We start from the raw sequence: 21,842 nt of genomic DNA, 5'->3' as shown, positions 1-21,842 counted from the left end.
TGGTTCAGCAATTTCGTATTTGTTTCCTGAGCAAGTGCTTCCCTCTGATTCCCATTACTCTATACATTGGAAATGATGGGTAGTGTAGCTCCTTATCTCATGGCACTGTTTATATCTGTCTGTCTAAGAAACCTTTACAATCAGACACAAATTTCAGCATATTAGTGATGTAAGAAATCATTTAAAAATCAACTGAAGATCAAGAGTGGCATTTTAAGCAACTGAATTAGAAATGTACAGTGCTCTTTTTTCACCTAAAAGAAGATAATCCAACTCAGATTGCCTCAGAAGACTTACAACTGCTGACACCTCTCTTACTAATATAATTTTGAGGGAAAGGTTCTGTTATACGAACTGCTAGTATCTTCTCAAGTTTCTCTGGGAAGCATGCTTTTTAAGGATTGCATAGTCTTTAAACAGATGTCACAGGTCAGCACCTTCATAAATTAAATTCAGTGTCAGAATCAGTGTCCAGTTTCCTTTTCTCTTTATTATTTTGCCCTGAAACTTACCTTTTTCTTACTAACTTAAGCTTTCTGCTTTAAAATGAAGGGGGGGTCCAGAGATGGAAGGCATGTTTCAAGGACAACCTCAGCAGATCTGACAGACACATACTTGCTTCACAATAATTAACATTAGCTGAAGGATGGAGTTGGGGGCTGCTGTTGAGAGGACTTTGCCTTAAATACTCCTTAGCTGTGTGCTCAGTCCAAGCAAAGCAGTCGTACAGATATGTTTCTGACCGGTCAAGTGCAGTTGTGGCAGGGTCTGTATTTGAGATACTGGTTTAGATTGTGACTAATTGTATTAAAATGATGGAGAAACTAGAGGTACACAAGGCCTAAGGGAGCCAAGTGAAATAGCCAAAATGAAACCCGAGCACATGTAAATATCATCTGGCCTGAGAGTATCTTACAAATGTAAAACTAAAGAAATCAAAAAAGTTCAAGGAAGCTTTTAAATGAAACTAAACTCACTTGGGCCAATGTGTAAGTTTTGCTTTAAGTGACATACAGTTATAACATGAGATTATGTGAATCCCTAAGGGAGAACACTGCTTTCCATAATACTATGAAACTATTAAACAGAGAGAACGTTGTAGTGTATCATTTCCTCTCCCAGTAAGGAGAAAGCTATACAAGAGTCCTACCATATAAAAGGGACTGGCAATCACAAAGAAACCTGTTCATATAGTATTTCAACCACGTGCAGACCAAAGATCTTCTCCAGATATTAAACTCAGTGCCACGATCTGCAGATTGCTAAAAAATATTATGGTCATTGGAAACTGTTGATGCCAGACAGCGCAAGTCTCATTTGAAGGCTTACTCATAATGATCTGATGGAAACCTATAAGAAGAAGCTTTTTAGTTGGATAACAAGACAAGCAAGAGGCACTGCATAGGTCCGAGGCGATAGGTAGCTCTTACAGCTCTGACTGTCACTGTGTGTGTGCATCCAGCATGATTGATCCAGTCACTGAAATAAATTGTGTTCCTTGTTCTTGATGGAACACACCTGCACATAAACATGGAACAATGACTATTTTCCAGCCTTTACAAAAAATATTTGGGTCTGGAGCAGTAAAAGATTTTGGGGAAAGATTTGGTTTGGCTCTCATTTTAGGTGAGCTCTATTGCCATGCTGTTGCCTAGAACACCTGAAAAGAAAATATTTTTCAGAAGAGGAAGGCTTCCAACCCACCCTTTTCAGCTTCAGCTAAGACTGTGCTAAAACACGTTCCCATTTCTGCCTCTCTATTTTTATCCCAGGACCCAGCAGCTGATGAACCATGCCAGGGTTTAATTCTTCAAAGCTGGATGATGCAGGAATCCAGAAGAGCTGAATTCAAGCCTGATTTGAACAGGCCAATGCATCTTTAGTTTTTGCTTGAGTCAATTAGCACCCAATATCAATTTGTGCTAATTCCCAGTCTCTGCAACTTTTCCGGGCCTCTTATGCAAATCAGGCCTGGAAGCAAACAACAAGTGAATGACCCAGAAGGCTGGTACGGGGCTGGGCACCATTGTTCTCAGGCCGTGCATTTCAGTGCTCCCTTTGTTCCTGTAGTAACCCTAAAAATAATGACAGGCCACAAAGATAGCTATCTCTTCAGGCTTAATTATCGTACCCTTTGTACTGTTCTTGCCAGTGTAGAAAAAGAGGCATTCATGGTCCTCTCACTATATTTAGATTCACTGGATTGTTTTCATTGTTCCTGTAAATACAGAGGAAGAAAACTGTAACTGTGAGAGTTTGGGGAATTTTTGCTTTTGTAGAATGACAAGAGGTTTTAAAGTCAAACCCTTTTTGTAGTCACAAATTGTGCCATGAAATGGGAAATCTTTTGGTAAAGTTATCCTGGTGATCTGGAAACGGACTTAAAAATGTAGCGCATTTAGGAGCCGAGTCATGGCCTTGCAAATAAAGATTCAGTCATGGAAAAATGAGTTGGACCACACCTGTACTGATCTGTTAATTTAAAACTATTCGAGTAAAAGTGAGCTCAAGCTGCAAAACTCAGACTTCTAACACCCTAGCTGTTCGAGGATGCATTCTTGGATTTGGTTTTGGTGTGCTTCATGGGAGTCTATGCTTCATCAGATTAGTAAAATAACCTGGTTTTAGAAGATGTAATATTAGAGACTGAAGTCATGACTGAAAGTAAGGACAGAGAAAGGAAAAGCAAGATAATGAGGAATTTAGAAAAAAAACATTTTAATATAGCTCAACATTCTGTTTAAATTGGATACAAGACCTGAGAGATTTCTTACATCTCCTGGGCTCCCAGCCCTGTCTGCTCTGGCTATTGTCACACTGCGCTGGAAGAAACTGAAGTTTGATATAATGTTCTTTAATACTCTTTTTTTATTATTATTTCACTACATGTATTCAATAGTCGTGTGTAATATTACTACTGAATATTCATAATATGGTGTAAAATAGGTGCAGAAATATTTTTCTGTTTTCTCTTTAAAGGATTACAACTGCCGCTTTCTTAAGGCCTTCTGAAATACTCCTTTTTAGTTAGTTATTTTTTGAAAGATCAAAATGTCCTAATTATAGTGTTATGAAACCACAAATCAAACCCTAGTGCAAATTTATGGAGCCCTTCTTAAGGGGATTACATTCTATTTGTATGCAGGGAATAATAAGTAGAAGTAAAAAGAAGATTTGGAATTATTAATTTATTATTATGATTTTGATTAATTTGATGTTGTGTGATTCTTGACTTGTTTTATATACATACCTTGAAGGCATTAATTCTACACTTTGAAATTATTTGGTGTGGGAAGTACTGAGCCGAACAATACTTAGCAGCTTCAGTAAGAAAACATTAAAGCTAGCCCCCAAAATTTCTCTGAGGTGCAACTGTCTCTACATTCCCTTACCTATAGTTTTGGGGATTGTGAATAAGAGCACCATCTAGTGATAATCAATAATACGTCATGAAAAGGTGATTATTCAGTCTGGACATAAAGGCACACTGCTGATTCACTTAGCAAAGGGATTTGGGGGCTTTTAAGGAAACAGTGTTCTAGTTGTGATTTCCAGTTCAGTTTAATGACTAGCATCTTCCTCCAGATACTCTAAAACATGGACAACACATCTAAAGGCAACGTTGGCTGACAGTATGGATGCCATGAGATAACACTTTAACATTTTGTGTCATAAACCAGGGATGTAATTTTATTATTATTGTAACAAAACCCTCCAAGTTTGTGAATAGATCATTTTATATTGATTGGCATAACATACTTATTTCACTGACTGAGAATTTAGGTGAAACTATTCTAATTTCCTAGGTATCAAGTTTTTTGGAAAGCCAAGAATTCTGAAAGTTTGGGCTTTTTTCAGTGAAGGATGTCAAACAGCTGCTGCTCTGGAAGGATCTTAGGCATTAAATAGTATTATATGTTAGAATTTGCTTAAAACACACATGCTTAATGACAGTTTTTTCCTAATTTGAAGAATTTTATAAGGGAGTCTTACAGTATCCATTCTGCAAGTATTGTTTCAGTGTGCAGGAAGATTGTTATGAATATATGATCATATATAAAGCTATTTATCCCTTTCAGATTATTTCCCTATGCATGCTCTGTAATTAAATCAGTGGCTTATGGCAGCTAGTCTTTGAAGTGATCTCTGCAAAATAGGAAAATACAATATGTGGAACAAAGTGCTGATCAGTCTATTCCAGCCACATCTGTTAAACTCTAGTAGTTCCGAGATTTCTGTGATGAGAGAGTTCATGGAAAGCAGAAAGTTTCCTGTATTTCTTGCAGTCCAAAGGAAGTTGGCCGGAAGTGATGGGCACTATTCTAGCCAAGTAGTAAGGTTTGAAGGCTTTGCCCACAATTTTCAGTGAATTCACTGAAAGTGATGCTTAAGTAGCTATACTTGTGTATTTAAATAAAAGTACTACCAAGAGAATGATAAGAGAAAGCAGAGCAAGAATTTCTGGCAGGGAAGACAAGGATTTAGAGAGATAAATAGAGATATGATCTCTTCAGGAGTACCAGTGGTGGTGGTTGAGTAAAGCTCCTAAGACTCATGATGTGATTCCCCTTAATTGCAGTACATCTTGGAAGCACCTTCTATACAGGTATAGACAACCATTATAATTACCGTTGCACAATTCTCTGTGTAGATGCTTTTCTTTTGGAAGAAATGCAGGTTTTTTGCAGGACCCTTAGCGCATTTCCAAAGTGATGTCACTTAAACTGTTGAAGATGCATCTACAACAAGATGGGTGAGCCAAGACAAGGAGTTACTGTCTGCCTTGTCCAGACACAACTGTGCCTGCTGAAAAGGTTGCCACCCACAGCTGCTTAGCACTCCTCTTTCTGTCCTCCTCCCTATCCTAACCTGCAGGTTTCTACACTTCAGATCTTACAGATGAGCTGCTCGTGCCTGAGTTCTCAGGCAAAAAGAAGTGAGTTAGCAAAGCCCTCGTATCTAAATTATTTAAGAAATAGCTGCTCATTTCAGCCCAGGCAAGCCTGTCTGTTTGCAGAGTTGAAGAAAGCAAGAGGGCAATTACAAGTAGTCCCTTCAACCAGTAAACATTGGCAACTGATATGTCCACAGTCTAAATTTTCTCCTTAGCTTACACTGATACATTATCAGGCCTTTAATAAATGGCCGCTAGTTTCTAGTAATGTCAGTCTAGTACCTATTATTAGCAATCTTTTCACTCTCTTATAAATATGCAAACTGAAATGCCTTCAGCTCAAGTGACTATCTCTGTCCTTACAAAGACTTCCAAGACAGCTTGGAACAGAAATGTACAATTACCAAATAACTTGAAAACGTTATTTAAGGGTGTTATCTGAATACCCTGAAGTCTAAGGGTTTTTTTGTTCCTTTGAAGGGAATGACTTCTGCTAGACACAGAAAATTGTAGTAAGTAAATCCCTAGTAAAAACTGCTACACCCATCCCAGTGAGGATTTTTATTCATGATATCTGCTTCTAATTAAATAACTGCACTATATTATACATACTAAGGCCCAATCCTTTGCCCTTTGAAGTCGATGGCAAAGCTCCCATTGAGTTCATGGGAAAAAATGTAACTCCTTTGTTAAGGCTTCCTTTAGAGCAACTTCAGCTGTTAGGTTTTTAAAACAAAAGATGCAGCTCTGCAACCTTTGCCTGCAGACAACAAGCAGTTCCTGATACTCCTTGTATTAGGCGGAGAGTACTAGGAAGGGGAAATTTGGTCTTATTAAATTATGTTCCCCTGTCATTCCGCTTGTTTTTCTTTCTGTTACTATAAAGTGCCACAATGGACATATGATTGTCTTGCATTATCTTTATTTTAGAAACTTGCTTGAAATTCAATATTGTAGCAATTTATGCCATACATGGCATGTTCATGCTATAGAACATATCAAATGAAACCGGCAGTACAGAAAACCATACTTTCTTCATAGTTTCGACCCATCACCAGTTCATCTGCTAATGAATTGTAATACAAAACATGCTTACAAAAACCAAAGCACCCAGCTTCCTAAACGGGACCATATTTCTAAAATATACTCACAAAAAGGCAAGTTAATAAAACAGTGATTCTACAGCTACGCAGTCCAGGATGACATAACTCTTTTGAAGCAGAAAGTTACCTGTGCATTTGATGCCCCATCCCAGATGCAGGAAGGACATATCAAACAAAAAAGAAAACTTAGAGGATTCAGAATACATTATTGTGGAAGTAGAAAGAAGATTTGTAGACAGTGTTTCCCTGGTAAACAGGAAAAGAAGATTGTGATGTGCCCAGGACTGCAGCACATGATAGAGAGCTCAGGGTATAAGCCTACTGGCTGTGGTGAGCTTAGAGCTAGGTTTTCGCTATAATTTACCTTCCACATAAGAAACAAATAAAGCAGCCATTTCTTCACTCTTCTTAGCACCCCACTGAGAGCAAGGTGCTGAGGTGTTTTGAAGATTTTTGGCTTTCATGCTCAACGCCATGTTGTATTGGCAGGTAACCAAAAAATAGCACTTTGATTTTGATGCACGCTGCAGTGTTTCAGTCTCAGTGTGCGTTATAGTCCCATCCTAACATCCACACTGACTATGGACTACAGATTCTAATGAAATGGGACAGATGGGATAAATTACAGAAAAGGAAAAAGAAATCCACTGTCTAACTTGTGTACATTAGGTCTGAAATTTAAAACCTTCAAGCTGATATCCAGGGGTTTTTTTTACTGCCAGTTTCGTTCCAGCCAATGAACAATGCTCGTAAGTACTGGTTGCAATCTAAATGTTATCATTTTTGTCCACAGTTAATTCCATGCACAGAATTGTTCCTCTTAAAGTTGAAGCTATCTCTGCAAATCAGTCTCTTTTTATAGAGTGCTAAGCATTTAACCCATGAAATATGGTCCCTTAAAGTAATTTCTGCTCTTAAATATTTCTGCTGTAAATATGAAGAACGCTGAGTTCTGTATTTGGAAGAAAGCCCTTCCATGATATGCATAAATTGCTAGCTGTATCCTCTCAAACAATCTGACACAATCCTAAAGGGTTTTGTAAACAACATTTCCTGTTGTGATACTTTAATGTGAACTTGGCCAAAATCTTACTATTACATGTGCATTCACAATGAGAATGCAATGGCAGAAAATACAGAACAATGAAATATAATAATGTCATGCAGTGTATTTTCCAGCAAAGAAACTAAAAAAATGAAGCAAAGCTCGATACAAAGCAGCTAATCTAATTTAACAGGAATACACTGATATTTTTTTTAGCTTGTTTAGTTTAAATCAGTGTGAATTATGTTGTTCATTGTATTCCATTGAAAACTCTCCTAGCACAAGAGTTTGAAATACATCGGTTGGAAACAAGCACAAATGAATACTGCCGTGTATCCAAAGAATGCTTATATTTGCCTAAATACGGTGGAAAGCATGCCAAAACCAGCTTGGTATGTAGTGCTGTATATCCAAAACAGGGGATACAATCATGTGCTAGTTCAGCCTGCAGTTTTTAAACAACTAGATGGGACTTTAGTACTAAACATTTCCATTGGCATAATAGCTGGAATGCAAAAGTTTGAAACTAGAAAATGCAGGCCCCTAACCTTTGGAAGTACATTTAAACCTTTGCTGGTAAATGTATATGATTTTTTTTTCCCTCATTATTTTTCTAAGAAGCAATGGGAGATTTTCAGGAACAGAGTTATTTAGCAGTGGTCTATTTTAGATAGATTTTGGGAACTTTAATTTGTTCCTTTGTTTTGCAAAATAAATTAACCTAACCTTTATAAAGCCCGGCTTCTTCCCAGTTTGTCAATGGAGGTTTTGTCATTTACTTAAATAGAAGCTGAACTATGTCATCTAAACGTGCAAAAATGTATTGGTTATTAAATTGGGTTATTAAATTGAAGTAAAAATCCTCTCCAGAAAAATTAGATAAAACCACAATTTTCCACATAACTCCTTATGTGAAAGAATATGTAAATATGCCTCACAGGGTTTTCTGAATGTCAGCAAATACCGGCTGTGTCAGATGGTCTGAAGAGTGAATTTGAGAGTAAGAGTTTGTCCAGGCTGCAAAAACAATCTATGTTTGGACATGTATTAGCTAGCAAATGTAAACAAACAGTTTTAAATACAGGCCAAGTAAGGCAAGTTGTGTTTAAAATCATGTAGGTTAACTCTAAACTCCCCTCCTTTGCTGCCAAAGTTCAACTAGCATGTTTTAAACATGGCTTGCTCTGTCTACTGCTAATGCATAAAGTCGTATTCAAATTCTGTTTAAAACGTCAATTGATACAAGTAAGGAAATACCAGCAGGGTCGTGTTAGCTCAGTACCGAGCCTTTACACAGCATGCTGAGCATCTGCATTTCAAACACAGTAGCCTGTAGTAAGATCCTACTTGACTACGCATTAACAAATATATTTTCAGAAGTTGACAGCACCAAAGCACCAACTCCAACTCCAAGATGACTTTTAATGGCACCTGGAGATGATCTGAAACATGGAACAGTCTCTTACCTTCATCTTACTAGGAGGGTGGTGCTCCTAGGCCATCAGTGCAGAGGCAAGCAGGGGAGCAAATTCCCACTGCTTCAGCAACTGATGGTTTATACTCATCTGTGTGACTTAGCACGGAAATGAGCTAGGAGCACAGGTAGAGCGCAGCTATATTTATCATGTCTCAACTACAATGTAGTGACCAGAATCTCAGCTTTTACTAACCTAGTTTTTGTGCCTGGAAGTGTGAGCATTTGCAATGGTGACAATGAGAATGACAGGAACTTGGAAAAATTTCCTTAAACCCAGCAGCTTTCATGTACTTTCTGGGTGGACCAACTGTGTGCTAACATAAGTAATCATATTCAGACATCAACTTTTCACACCGTTGGTTCAGGTTGTTCCTAAGTCTTTGAGTTTCATTTTCAGCTTCAGGTTCCAATGAATCCAAAATGATGAAACTGAGACTTGAATTGAAATCTGAGAGTTTTGATGGACAAGCTCACAAGTCTAAAATGACCAGGCAGCCAGCTGTCACATGTAATTACTGAGCCAAAGGTAAAACTAATATTTGTGCAGCAGCAGCAGCAGCAGCACTCTATTGCAGAAGTAGGCAAAATAGTCACAAACCATATAGAAGTTTTGCATGAAGCCTAGCTGAAGCCATTGGATTTGAACCCTGAATTGTCAAAGTATTTCATAGGATTAATTAGGACTATAGTTAACATTTACAAGACAATGGAAAATTGCATGCTATTTGGCATGTTTGCACATTAAAAAATGTCCATAGCAGAGCAAAAATTTTCAGGGTGAAAAATCACATTGCTAAGAGTTTCAAAATATCCATTAAGTTGTTTCAGATAACTTGACATTTTAGATGATAGGCTTTATAATTGTAGTTATGCATTGGCAAACTGGCATGGTACAAATTAAAGGAAGAGGAATGTTACTATTTTATTTTTCTAAAAATTTAGTTGAAAAAAGTTGCTGAAAAAGTACATAAAATCTGCCTGCACTTTAAAAAAAAATCGCTGTGTGTTTCTCCATATACAACTACATATTGTTCTGCTGATGATGAATCAAGGAGCAATCAGGATGAATGCTCTCATAGATACAAAATAGGATAACATGATCCCCTTTGAAGATATCTTTCTTGCTGAGATGTATGTATGTAGAAGTATCTCTGTATACACTACATACAGACCAGAGTACTTCCGGAACTGATGTGATCTGAATTCAATAACAAGTGAGGCACCTTGTCTCAATAACGTTAGTTTCTCCAATGTCTCAAGCATGAAAACCTGCAACACAATTCATCATATGGATTTTTAAGCATCTATTTATCTTTACTTTTAGGATACTGATAGGAAAAAGAGGACTGAATTTCCTTTGAAGTGCTTATAGAGGTCTGAGTCATGGAACTTACCGCCCTTGAATACTAGAACTATTTGGTTAAGTTCCCAAACTTAAATTAGCAAGACTTTGACATACGAACCATGTTCATCAAATTGCTGTTTGGTGTAGGTAACAGATACGCTGAGAAAAATGTACCTCTATTGCAACCAGATAATTTAATGGAGTTACATCATGGTTGAATTATAAATCTAAGTCATCTATAGGACAACTCCATTAAATTACCTGTTCCAAAAGAGATGCTTCTTAAAGGATATAGCTTCATTATAGATAACATAGCTGGTATTGTTAAGTATTAGTAGAAAAACTCACAGGACTTTCCTTCAAATGCTAGTCCGGAAAATCATCAGTTATTTTGTACATACAGTTTTTATATATTTTAAATTAAAAACTGCAAAGAAGTTTACAAAAAATCTCTGCTATTCATAAAAAGCATTCTTTCATGTATCTCACAGTGGAAACAGAAAGGACATCAAGTATCACTTTGCTTTTATATATCTTGAATTCTTAGCCATCTAGGGTCACCGTTGTACTGAGATTTCCCAACTGTCTCCTGCTTTGGGAAAGCTACCCGACAGTGCAGTACTGACATGGTTTAGTGTCTTGGTGCATACACAGCTCAACTAATACAACCACTATTTTCCTTAGCTTTGCACTCCCAATTATCTTTTTTAAAATAATATTCAGTTATTAGATATCCTTCTTAGCACAGTATGTCTTTTGAAACAGTATTTAACATAGATTTTTTTTTTTTTAAAGTCATTATGGTATATGTGGACAGTATATAGAATAGGCAAGTTCTTTGTAACAGAAAATAATTTTTTAGGAAGTATTTACAATGTTAGAGGACATAACAAAGTAAGTTGATGTACGGAGCCAGAGTTGGGAGGAGAAGGGGTGTTAAACAGTTTGTATGTCTCTATAGAAAATGAGTCAAATGTTTTCAAAATTTACATTTTGAATAAGATTTAAAAATGGACAAACAAAATGATGCTTTGTGATACTTTAAAAAAAATCTGTTTGCTACAATCTCACATCTAACAAATTACTGAAATGTCTTGAATCTAATTTAATGGTTGTAAAATTATTTGCTGATGAAAATTTCCTATTTTATGTGCTGGTGAGGGAAAACATACCGAGATAGGAAGCCAAAAGGTTTGTCTCTGTCTCTTTGTCAACACTTTGCATGATAATGGAAGACAGTACTTAATACTGCTAGCAAAACTCTCATTGATTTTAGCAGGAATGCTACTTGCATATATGCTTTAAGAGCTAGGCAACAAACAATGGGAGGAGGGTTTACATATTTTTTTTTATAAATGTAATAAAAGTATGAATTTGGGATTTTTGTATCCTGCTACATTTTCATGGATTATCTCATTTCCCTCCATTTCACATCCCTCTCCCCTTTAGATCTGTATCACAACCCTGCTCTGCTGATGACCGGGGTCTGAGTGCGCTTCCCTCTGCAGCAGTCCAGGGGTGTACCGTGCTCAGGTTGTGTCGGCAGCCAGGCGAGCAACCTCTCTGCAGCTTTCCCAGCTCTGGCAAGCTGAGACACCAAAACCAGAAATACATGCTTCTGGCAAAATCTCGGTTGGTGTAAATTGGCAATGACCCACTGGTTCGATGGAGCTACATTAGTATGCACCAGTGGAGAAGCTGAATCTTGAACTGAAAAAACCAAACCAAACCAAACCAAAATTTTAAAATTGAGTTTAGGAAACACAACTATGGCGCCAGCAGGAAAATCACTATGCACTAGTTGGGCAATTCTTTGTTTTTTCATGAGTTATTAGATTCAGTTTTCAGGGATAGAACAGAATAAAAGCTGAAAACATTGCCTCTCCCCAGAAAGGGTCGCACACAGTGTGGCTGCAGCCCCCCCACCTTGCCATGCCTCAGCCTGGCGGTGGTGCCTGACCTGGAGACCCACGTCTGCGTGCCTCTGAGTGAGCCCAGGCTCCCCAGGGAGGACGGCGAAGCCTGCTGACAGAGTGGGTCCCAAAGAAAGCTATGGCCTCTCAACTCGGAGTTTCAGGTTTTCAGCCAGACACTAGTGTCAGTTTTCAAATCTCACTGATCCTGACCAACTCTTAAGCATAGAGAAATGAATGATCTGGAACTCATAAAGCACCCAATCCACCATGCTTATAACACTTCTGTGTGCTGATACGCATATATTCTTGCGAAGGGTGTTTGTTCTGAAGTACTGCATTACGTGGCCTTTTGAGTGGGTTTATTTGCAAGAAAACAAACTCATGCTTCTTTGATTTTTTTCCTAAAAATACATATTATTATTTTTCTAAATTTTGATATATTTTACTGGTTGATTTTCCCATTAGAAGTAAGGCACAACTGTTACCATGTATCTAGTTCTCAAGTCCCAAATTTTAGTGGTAAAACAGAACCCAGGCTTAAGTGCCGCAGTTTAGGATATGAATATGAAAAGAAATATATTGTATAGCCCTTTTTTATCAGGAAAACTAAAGCCTAATCAGAATCTTGTGTTCAAACTACTGTGCTTTTTACTTTTGGTTTTGCCTTTTACTGTTACTTAGATTTTTCTAAGTTTTAGCTACAAGTTTTCACTAGATGGCAGGATTCCACTGTCATCTATTATCAGTGGCTTCACTTGCAACGCAACAGTTGCCCATCGGTAGGAAAAAAATTTTAAACATGTTCAAGTTTTGCAAAATATAAAAACAAACAAAAAGCTTAACAGTAATGAGAAAAATGGTACATACATTCAATAAACCATAGCTCTGTTACTGAATATGATTAATATTATGGGCTGGAAATCATTGAAAATCATAGCGAAAGATGTTCTTTTCTTGACAGAGGAACTAAAGGGACCTTCTTTTATAAAATGAGGTAGACTTACTCTTTCTGCTATTTGTGTAAAAGTTAACTGATCCAGTAAATTAAATTTAACTCAGTAATAAATATATTGACATCTTAAGAAAGTTAGAGCTTAAATAGCTAAACAACTGATTTAAAATAGTATATCCAAGTAGAAAAAACTTAACACTCAATGTACTGGATTACCAAGATACTAAAAGGTGATAAGATACATTTTAATCTCTCTCCCTCAATTTAACAAGGCAGAACTCATTATATGATGATCAGTCCCAGTATCATTTCAGACAGTGGTATTTTGCTGACCTCAAAACTCTGGACAAAATTTGTGCCTCTTGTCTAGGAGAACAGAATGCAGCTCCATGCAGTTACATAAGCCTTAATAACCGAGACAAATCTTCATTGTTGCACCAGTGGAGAAGCTGTTGCAAAGGAGTGAGCACTGATTTTTAACAAAACTACTTCTTAACTATTATTTTTAATAATTATTTTTAATAATAATTCTTATTTTTACTTTATTTTGAATTTCTACTGTCTGTTTAGCTGTCATTTTATACGTGAAGGTAATTTATAAAGTGTTCAATAATTTTCAGTTTTGCTCATGAAATATAAGAGGGAATGTTTGGCATCTATTAAAGCTGCTTCTAAGACTGGATAACTTTCCAAAACCAGAGATAACTCAGTGTAATACTTTCCAGGATTCCCAAAATAGTACGAACATTTTCTCATGATAAATCTGTATTTATTCTATGCCCAGAGCAGAAAAAGTATCATAAATAGATGACTGAAACAGCATTTCCTAATATGAGATTCAGTTTTGTGATATACCAAGTGTATTCAAAAACATACAGCAAATCAAACAGGAGCTGAAGGGCATACATCATTTCACAGTTTCAGACCTTTAACATTTAAGAAAATGTTTGCAATACTTGCAAGCTACCAAAAAGTAATAATTCCTTTTTATTGAAACAAACGTAATCAGCACCTGTAGAATCTCTGCAAAACATGTAGCAAATTCAAACAAACATCACAGTAAGATCCACGCCAACCATTTTCATTGGAAGCAGCATATATTTAAACAAACTGTTCTCTTCACTCGTGCTCACAAAACACCAATAACATCTTTCTGTCATGGTCCTACCTTGGCGATTTGCAAAGGCTGCTTTTGCTCCTTGCCACCTTGCAATCTAAAGCCCCAAGGCGCCCCTCCACTCATAGCAATGCAGAGATAATCCCCTGTGCCCATTTTCCTGGTGCCGTCAGGTAACATTCATTTACAGAAGAACATGAAAAATTTGTCTTGCAGATGTTCAGCGAGCTGGAGACTTGTCTGCCAGGCAGAGCTGGAGACCCAGAGCACCACACTGTTGCTGCTGCTGTGTACTGCACTAGCAAATGTAGTCATTCAGAAGAATGTAAGAGCTCCCTCGGATCGAGGGCACAGCCCACTCTTTCGTCAGATTTCTACGCTCAGCCCACCTTCAAAGTAAAGTAAGTAGCGCCGAGGAAATGCACACAAAGAGACGCGGCCATGAGGAAGAAAAGGCTGTATTTAAACATGACTCTCCTGACAGCTAAATCAAAACAACAGCAAAAAGAAGTGTACATTTCCTGGTGACAATTTAGGATGTAAGTTTACTTTAGTAAATGGTCCCAGACATTTTAAACTCTAATTTACCCATTTCTTGCAAAGAAGAAAGCAGAATCTTGAGTGAAACTTCATGTACATCCTCTGAATAACTGATACACTTAGATTGAACTAGGTTTATGATTTTCATCTCTACCCCGCATGACTTCCTGTAGCATTGCAGGTATGGAAAAAAAAAAAAAAAAGGAAGAAAAGCTTTATAATTTCCCTGTCTTGGAATTGCTTCTTTTGCTGGTTCGCTCTAACCTCAGTATAGTTTAACATGTCCTGCTATTTAGTGATGACCTGAAATATTATTGGACCCTAATAATACCTGTTTTTACGCAGCCTGTTGCCTTTCCTACCTGAGAGGGGAAGAGGATTAGTGGAATGAAGTACCAAATCTCTCTACTGATGCTATCAATGGATGATTTGCATTGTGTCATTAAAGGGGAACCCTACTATAAGCATGAAAAAAAACCCCAGATTCAGTGGGAAGTTAATTTGCCTTACAAGACCTGGGTTCAGTTCTGTTCCCCATTGCTGAGTTGGGGTAATGCAGATGGTAAACAGCTAAGCTCCCCCAGGTCTAGTTGGTTTAAGGAGTGGTTTAAGAGGTGCCTGTTCTTCAGCAAGGGATGAATATTGCCCTAGCTGCGTGTTAACAGCTGACAGCATAAGCGCTCTTACTCACCTCAGCCCAAAGTCAGTTAGCTTGGCTTAAATCACATTGCATTTTGAATTGAGCTGGTTCTAAAGGAGAGTGTTCAGCAGGTAGGCAGAAACATCTAGTTTCTGAAACAAACATCTCTTGAGACCCAGGTTGCTGGGGCTTGATGTCAGATTCCCACAGCCTAAATTCCACCGAGGTCCCTGTACAAAGTGTTTACAGTTGGCTGGTTCTAGGTCTTCAGAGATGTCAGGGCAACAGGAGACACTTGGCATTTAAGTTACATGACTTTGCATCTAAGTAGCTGGTAACCGTTGAGGCTTTAAACCTAAGCCTGTGTGTCAATTAAGTGTCCCTGGAGTGATGCTTCCTTACACTACAGCAATGTTCTTTAAAGACCATTAGGCAAAATGTGAAGGTAGAAACAGGATCTTCTGTTAAACTGAAATATTATGGCTGGAAAAAGTAGACAGGCTTTTAGGCACTTGAGCCCTTCGTCAGGCCTCTGAAGACACTAAGGTAACCCAAAGACTGGGTGGAGAGAAGGTCCCTAATCAAACAGAGGAAAATGTCACTCTCTAAATGTCAGGATTTAATGGAAGGAAGAGTGCTTTCTTTGTTGACTACAAGGGAAAGGCTCTGGAGAAGCAAAACAAGCACAGCTTGCCATATAATTAAATAGTTAAGGAAAACACTATCAGAGAAGCCATACTCAGAAGGGGAATGGTCTGTAAAGGAACTTTGCTAGAGAACTTCCTCTGAGTTAAGACGCCTCGTTTAACTCAGTTGAAGGTGGCTAACTGCTTATTATCTTGTGCACTGCTGAGTTGTTGCTATAGCAGACAGTTTTTTGGTATTTCCCTAGGCAGAATCTTGCTTTAGACAAAAACCTTTTGCCTAATGATGCACATTTTTATAGATACTTTTATGACAATAGAATTCTTAAGTATATAGCTGCAAAAAATGCCTTATGACATTCTGGTAAACAAAAAAAAATTTTTTTTTTTTTAGGAAAATGAATCCTATAATTATCAGCCCTTCAAATGCTATAAATTTATGATACAATTTATATATTTAATTACTGTTAGGGTGTTTTGATCTTGTATTAGGATCTCTTTTATAATTTTGGTAAAAAGGAATAATCAAATCTGATTTCTGTTTCTGAACTTCTTCATATACTTAATGTAGAAAACAAATTAAGGAGAAACAGCCCTGCATTTGGATGGTCATACATTTGATGGGAATTTGTACTAGATATAGATGCTTCTAGCTCCTTTGACCATATAACAGAATTGTCTTAAAAAAACCCAACATTTGAAGTCTGTAACTAAACTATTGCCATAATGAGGAGACCCAAAGCTTCCTATTTCCTAATCTAACAAATAATACTCCATAGGCATTAACAACTCCCATTTGCCTTATATAAATTTCTTAAATGCTTATGCTGCAGCATATCTTGCTTTTTAATGTTAGTCTTATCTCGTTGTACATTCTCTGCATCCTTTGGGATTTCTAAATGCTGGCCAGAAACAGGACATCATGATAAAAGTGGAGTCATTCATGGGGTTTATGACAATTTGGTCTCTGTGGTCTCTGTAGCAAATTAAATAAATTGCATAAATTCTGAGATAATTTTTGAAATCCACCGAAAAATGTAAAGCTAATGGCAACCACAGCCACTTAACCACAGCCACCATATCCATCATTTCACTAAAACCTAAAGATCCAATTCTAGGCAACAACTGATAAAAATTTTATGTCACAAAAAATAACTTTATAAACTCAGCAAATGACAAATGCCAGAACTCACTATCTGGGCCCAAATACAGGTAAAGCTTTGGCTTGAATCTGATCTTCTATGATGAGATCTGTAGGAAAAAATCTCCAGGTCAAACCTCCACCTGCTCATCTGCTTTCAGGAGCTGCCAGTCAAAAAAATCTAGCACAGTAGCCTTGATGAGCTGTGTAAACTAAGAGTAGCTGTACTTAGGCCAAAATGAGGCCATCTACCCTAAAATGTCTGTGGTAGCGAGTAGAGAATGGTTGCTTGGGAAAAAGAACATGGGAAATGCACACTACTTTCCTCAGGCAGCCTCCAGTGACTTCCACTCAAAAACTTGCTCAGCTGGATGCGGTTCCTCTGTACTTACTAACAGCTATGAATTTCTCTTGCATGAACTTTTCCATGTGGTTTCCTCTTGACCCCACATAACTTTTAGTATCTGTAGCATATCGTAGGGAGTCATCCCTAATGACATTGTGACTTAAAGAATCACCTTTTTTTTATTCTTTGAATCTGGATCCTACAGATTCATTTGATATCCTCTGCTTCTTGGATCAGAGGAAACTGTGACCAAGCAATCCCCAGCCACACTTTCCAGGCACTTACTTTGTAGACTTCCTACATATCCATCTCAGTCGTCTTTTTTCCAGGGAAGAAGAATAGAATAATGAGTCATTATTTATACAGAAGCTGTCTCATACCTTTCATTATCCTCATTGCCTTTCTCTACCTCCTCTCTAGTTCTATATCCTTTTTGAGATGGGGTCCTGGAATGCCACACAGTCTTCAGACTGCAGACAAAGTTGGGATTTATACAATAACATGATGATACCATCTATTTTTTTCTCTAGTTGCTAACCCCAACATTGCTAACACCTGATTTGCTTTTTCAGATGCTGCCAAGTTGATGTTTTCATGGATCTATCTTGTAAAATCTTAAAAACTTGTCTGGTGATAGTCAGTTCAAAGCTTATTGTTTTATATGTGAATTAATGGGGCTTTCCCCAATGTGTATCACCTTATACTTCTAAGCCATGTTATGGTATGGCTGCTTAGTTTTCTTAAAAGCCTTTGGTGAAGGAATTTGTTGAAAGCCTTTTGTAAATCCAAGATCAATCAGATCACCCTTATCCACGTGGTTTTTGATCCCCTCAAAGGACTGCCTTATGTTTGTGAGACAGGACTTCCTTTTATGAAAACCTTTTTAACTCTTCCCAGATAAGTCATATTTATCCAGATGTCCACTGTTCTGTATTATAGTTTCCACCTATTTGTTTTGTATAGGTATCAGGCTGGCAGGCTTCTTGTTTTCTGAATCTGTCTTGGAACGCTTCTGTTAAAAAATGGCACTCTAATCTCAGGGAACAGTTTTAAGTAAGAATCAGCTATTTCAGCCTTGAATTCCCTTAAAGCTCTGTGTGGTCGTGGTGACTACTTCTCAATTTTATTTGCCTCATCTACTGTCACTTTTCCCTATATTTTCTTTTCTTATTGTAATAATCATTTATGATTCTGAACAGTTTAAGTGGATTTATCTAAAATCTAATTTAAATCAAAACTCAGTTCTCTAGCTGAGTTCAGAAGACATTCCACAGTTGTGAGAAGAAATAAGATGTATGTTCCTCTTTCATTCAACAATAAAAGAAAAGCTGTCATTTCACCTACAGTTTCCTATAATAGTATCCTAGGTCTCTGGATTCTTTAAAAATGCAAACCTTTCCATCCATTCCTTAGTAATGAGGAAGAGAGAGAGGGAAAGGGGATATCATGATCTCTAATTTATGGGCAGCATTTTACAGCTGTAAATACCCAGATGGTCTGATTTCTTCCTTTTTATGCATTTCATTTTCTTTTCCTGTCTGGTTTTTTCACATAAAATCAACATGAGCTAGTTCCCTAAAAATACCTATTTTAACAGCTTTCTAGTAGATTCTAACTGTATCATCTGTAAACAATTTCATAAACTACCCAATTTATTGTAGGATGTGATTTTAGCCAAATCAGAGAATCAGCAGGGGAAAAGAAAAAAAGAAAAAAATTGACAGTGCTTTTTTGTTTGTTTATTAATTACATGGAAGAAAACCATTTGTAAATATATATCTAGTTTCATGGAACAAAAGATGAAATCACAGCCATGCCACTTAAGAAAACAAAAATGAAGTGAAAATGGCTTCTTCTAATGTATCCCTTCAAATTAGTTTTTTTTTTTAAAGTGGCTTCTGCAAGCTGGGTAATGTAGGGCAGTGTAGCATATGGTATTGTCCCAATCATTGTCTAATAACATTCCTTGTTGTAGTACAACTCAGTGTTGCATAAGGTAAAAGCAAATTTTGAAGGCAAAGCTAACCATAATTTTCCCCAAACCTTACAGAAGTAGAAAAATACATTGCTGCTTAATTCCTACCCTTAATTTTTGTTCTCCTGACTTTAGAAGCAACAAGGAACAGAGGCACATGGAAAGGATTTAATTTTCAAAAAAGGTATAAAGAGACAGACAAAGCGACTGAACTATATTGATGGAAGGTTCAAATGCACGGCTCCAGCTAACATTCATTAAAACTGATTGCTCTTCATTTTTTCCCATCCAATTTCTCTTGTCCTACAGGAGAAATTAATAGAATCCAGATGTTTTGATTGCATGAAGAACTTTGCAAGGCAGCGCCAGCTGAAGAGGGTCTGCTGACTGAAAGTACAGACATGGAGTGATAAAGGTACTAAAACCAGTAATACCAAGTTCTCTTAGTGAAGAGAAAATAAATTAAAAATACAAGTCATAGATATGACTATGGCTGCCTCTGAGGCCAGATGGGAAAGCTCTGCCCACGTTCATAAGAGGCATGAACAGTTCGTCACCAGTAAAAGTAAAGGCTTCAGATTTTAATCCCTAATGTGGATTATCAGGCTAGGTACTGTGTGATGGGTTGGGTTGGAATTTTAGAACTAGTCCTGCTTTGCTTTTTTCCCCCAACTTCAAGACTGGCAAATGACGTGTAGTCGAAGAAGCAGAGAAATGTACTGAATCTGACTCTGGTGTGAGAAACCACTTTCTCAGAAACATAAAATAAATCCCATCATGTTTTAGAACCTGAGATAATTCTTTCTCTAAGTTGAAATACAAAGGTTGCACTGTAACATTCTGAAAAACTGTAAGTTTGCATTCTGCCAAGTTTAAGGGGTAATGCAGGGCAGCACTCAACCAAGCTTCTCTTGACAGGGGAAAGTAATTTGCCCTTGTTGTATGCTAGAAACAAATTAGCTCACCTCCATGCCAGCTTAGCTAAGGTTAACAAAGTCTTAGACACTGAGGAAGAATCAAACTTTTGCCTGTTTACCTTGCCCCTATCTCTTTGTTCCCTGTCGTGTTCTTAGTAGGATGAGTAATACTAACTCCAGCCACAAGCAAAAGTTTTAACACAGGTAGCCCATGCTGAGGAATTAGAACTCATGACTTAGCAATGGTCACAGTCATACCTTTTGTTATTAAGTTAAAGTATTTTAATCATAGCTGAGCCATGAATTAGGGCCAAAGTCTACTAAATTTTGAAATGATGGTTTAATGTGGAACTGAAGATTGAAGAGATCTTGAAGATTTAACATTAGTCTGATGAGTACTCATCTGCATCAAATTTCATCTTTTAAATTTTGTTTCCTGTTAGCTAGCATAAAAGTAATTAACTCCCTTTGACTTGCTTTTAAAAAGCTCAACGAGTGATTACATTCATGGCTGAAGTCCAGCATAAATATCAACTATTTTTGCACTGAAGTTTAAAGCAGGTATTTTTTGTCACTTAAAAGGCTGATAAGATTGAATTTATCAGTACTGAAAACAAGAATTGCAGAAGCAGAAAATCAATTGAGTTATAATACAGCATGCGTCTCAGGAAGCTTGGGTTCAGTTTTTACACTTGCAAATTCACATTTAATTTTTGGTCTGGGCCTGTAAAATGGGGAAAATAGCCACTACAGTGTAACCTTGAGAAATCTGCTGGAATTTCTGAAAATCCCAGTTCATAGTTTGATAGTTTGAATCCTCCCTTAGTACCCTGTTCTTCCTTCTGTCCTCTGTACTACAAAATAAGCTGTAAGATTTGTAAAGCAGTTTGTAACACTCACTTTACAAATACAGTGAAATATTTTGTTCAATGTCTGCCCCAGCACGTCTGATGGTGATGGTTCAAGCTACAGCATCTAGCAAAAGAACAGTGCATTAAAAGTTGCTTGGCATCAAGTGACATCTGCATAAGGCTAAGGGCATTGCTCGCTCTTTGCATCTGGATGGTTCTGTTTAGATTTTTACCAGAGAAACAGTAACAACAAAGATGATACCACAAGGACCTCCCTGCATGAAATCTTAACCCCCCATGCAAATAACTGCAATAGATCAAAAAGCAATCCAGATATCTTCATTCCTGGCTATAGGAACAAAAATTCCAACTCTCTGCTTTGATAACTAACTCCTTTCCAAGTGGAGCAGATTATATTAGAAAAGTCTACCTTCCAAAACACCTCGATGTTTAACCCCTGCTGATCCTACATCCCCGCCTCTCGCGCTGCATCTTCGTGCCAGGGACCAGTTTCCAGACTTCTCAGCTCCTTTTGTCTTTGGTACAGGCTTCTACTTTTGGTGATAATCTACTCTTTAGCTGGTGTTGGCATGGATCTGCCAGATTTCCAGACAACTGCCAGTGTCTGCAAATCCTGAACAAGTGGTTTTTGTGCCTTCACAGAGCAAATCTAGTATGTGTGCTGTGACACCAAGCGTGTTGTAGAATTTTGCTCCTGTCCTTTGTTATTTTCATGCCAGCTGCATCTCCAATCCCTTTGTTGCAGCTATCATACAAAAACGATGTGATGGATTTTTAAAAATGCAATTCTGATTTTCTTTGATTTAATTCTGATGTTTATTTTTGATGATGCTGGTGAAGGCATCGCTTAGTTGATGCTAGAGGTATCCAAATAGCGCAAAACTAGTATTTTGAAAAATATTTTGTAATCACTACTGC

The 21,842-nt window shown here is 37.4% G+C and overlaps 2 protein-coding genes across 5 annotated transcripts in view; one reads left to right on the top strand and one right to left on the bottom strand.

Moving 5' to 3' along the window:
• The window catches only part of SYNPO2 (synaptopodin 2), a 92,965-nt gene extending 78,818 nt beyond the window's left edge, over positions 1-14,147 (bottom strand). For all 4 annotated transcript variants that reach the window (XM_010306401.2, XM_075751020.1, XM_075751018.1 and 1 more), the window contains exon 1: positions 13,901-14,147. In XM_010306401.2, the coding sequence (XP_010304703.2) occupies positions 13,901-14,029 (129 nt within the window). In that variant the 5' untranslated portion in view covers positions 14,030-14,147. The remainder of the gene's footprint in view (positions 1-13,900) is intronic.
• SEC24D (SEC24 homolog D, COPII component) overlaps positions 14,112-21,842 on the top strand; it is a 69,408-nt gene continuing 61,677 nt past the window's right edge. Inside the window, exons 1-2 of the mRNA XM_075751021.1 lie at positions 14,112-14,250; positions 19,445-19,550. The gene's annotated coding sequence lies outside the window, so the exon portion shown is untranslated. The remainder of the gene's footprint in view (positions 14,251-19,444; positions 19,551-21,842) is intronic.

The sequence above is a fragment of the Balearica regulorum genome, chromosome 4 (assembly GCF_011004875.1).
Source record: "Balearica regulorum gibbericeps isolate bBalReg1 chromosome 4, bBalReg1.pri, whole genome shotgun sequence".
Taxonomy (NCBI): Eukaryota; Metazoa; Chordata; class Aves; order Gruiformes; family Gruidae; genus Balearica; species Balearica regulorum.
Note: the sequence above shows the minus strand (reverse complement) of the source record. Positions and strands in the feature narration are given on the sequence as shown.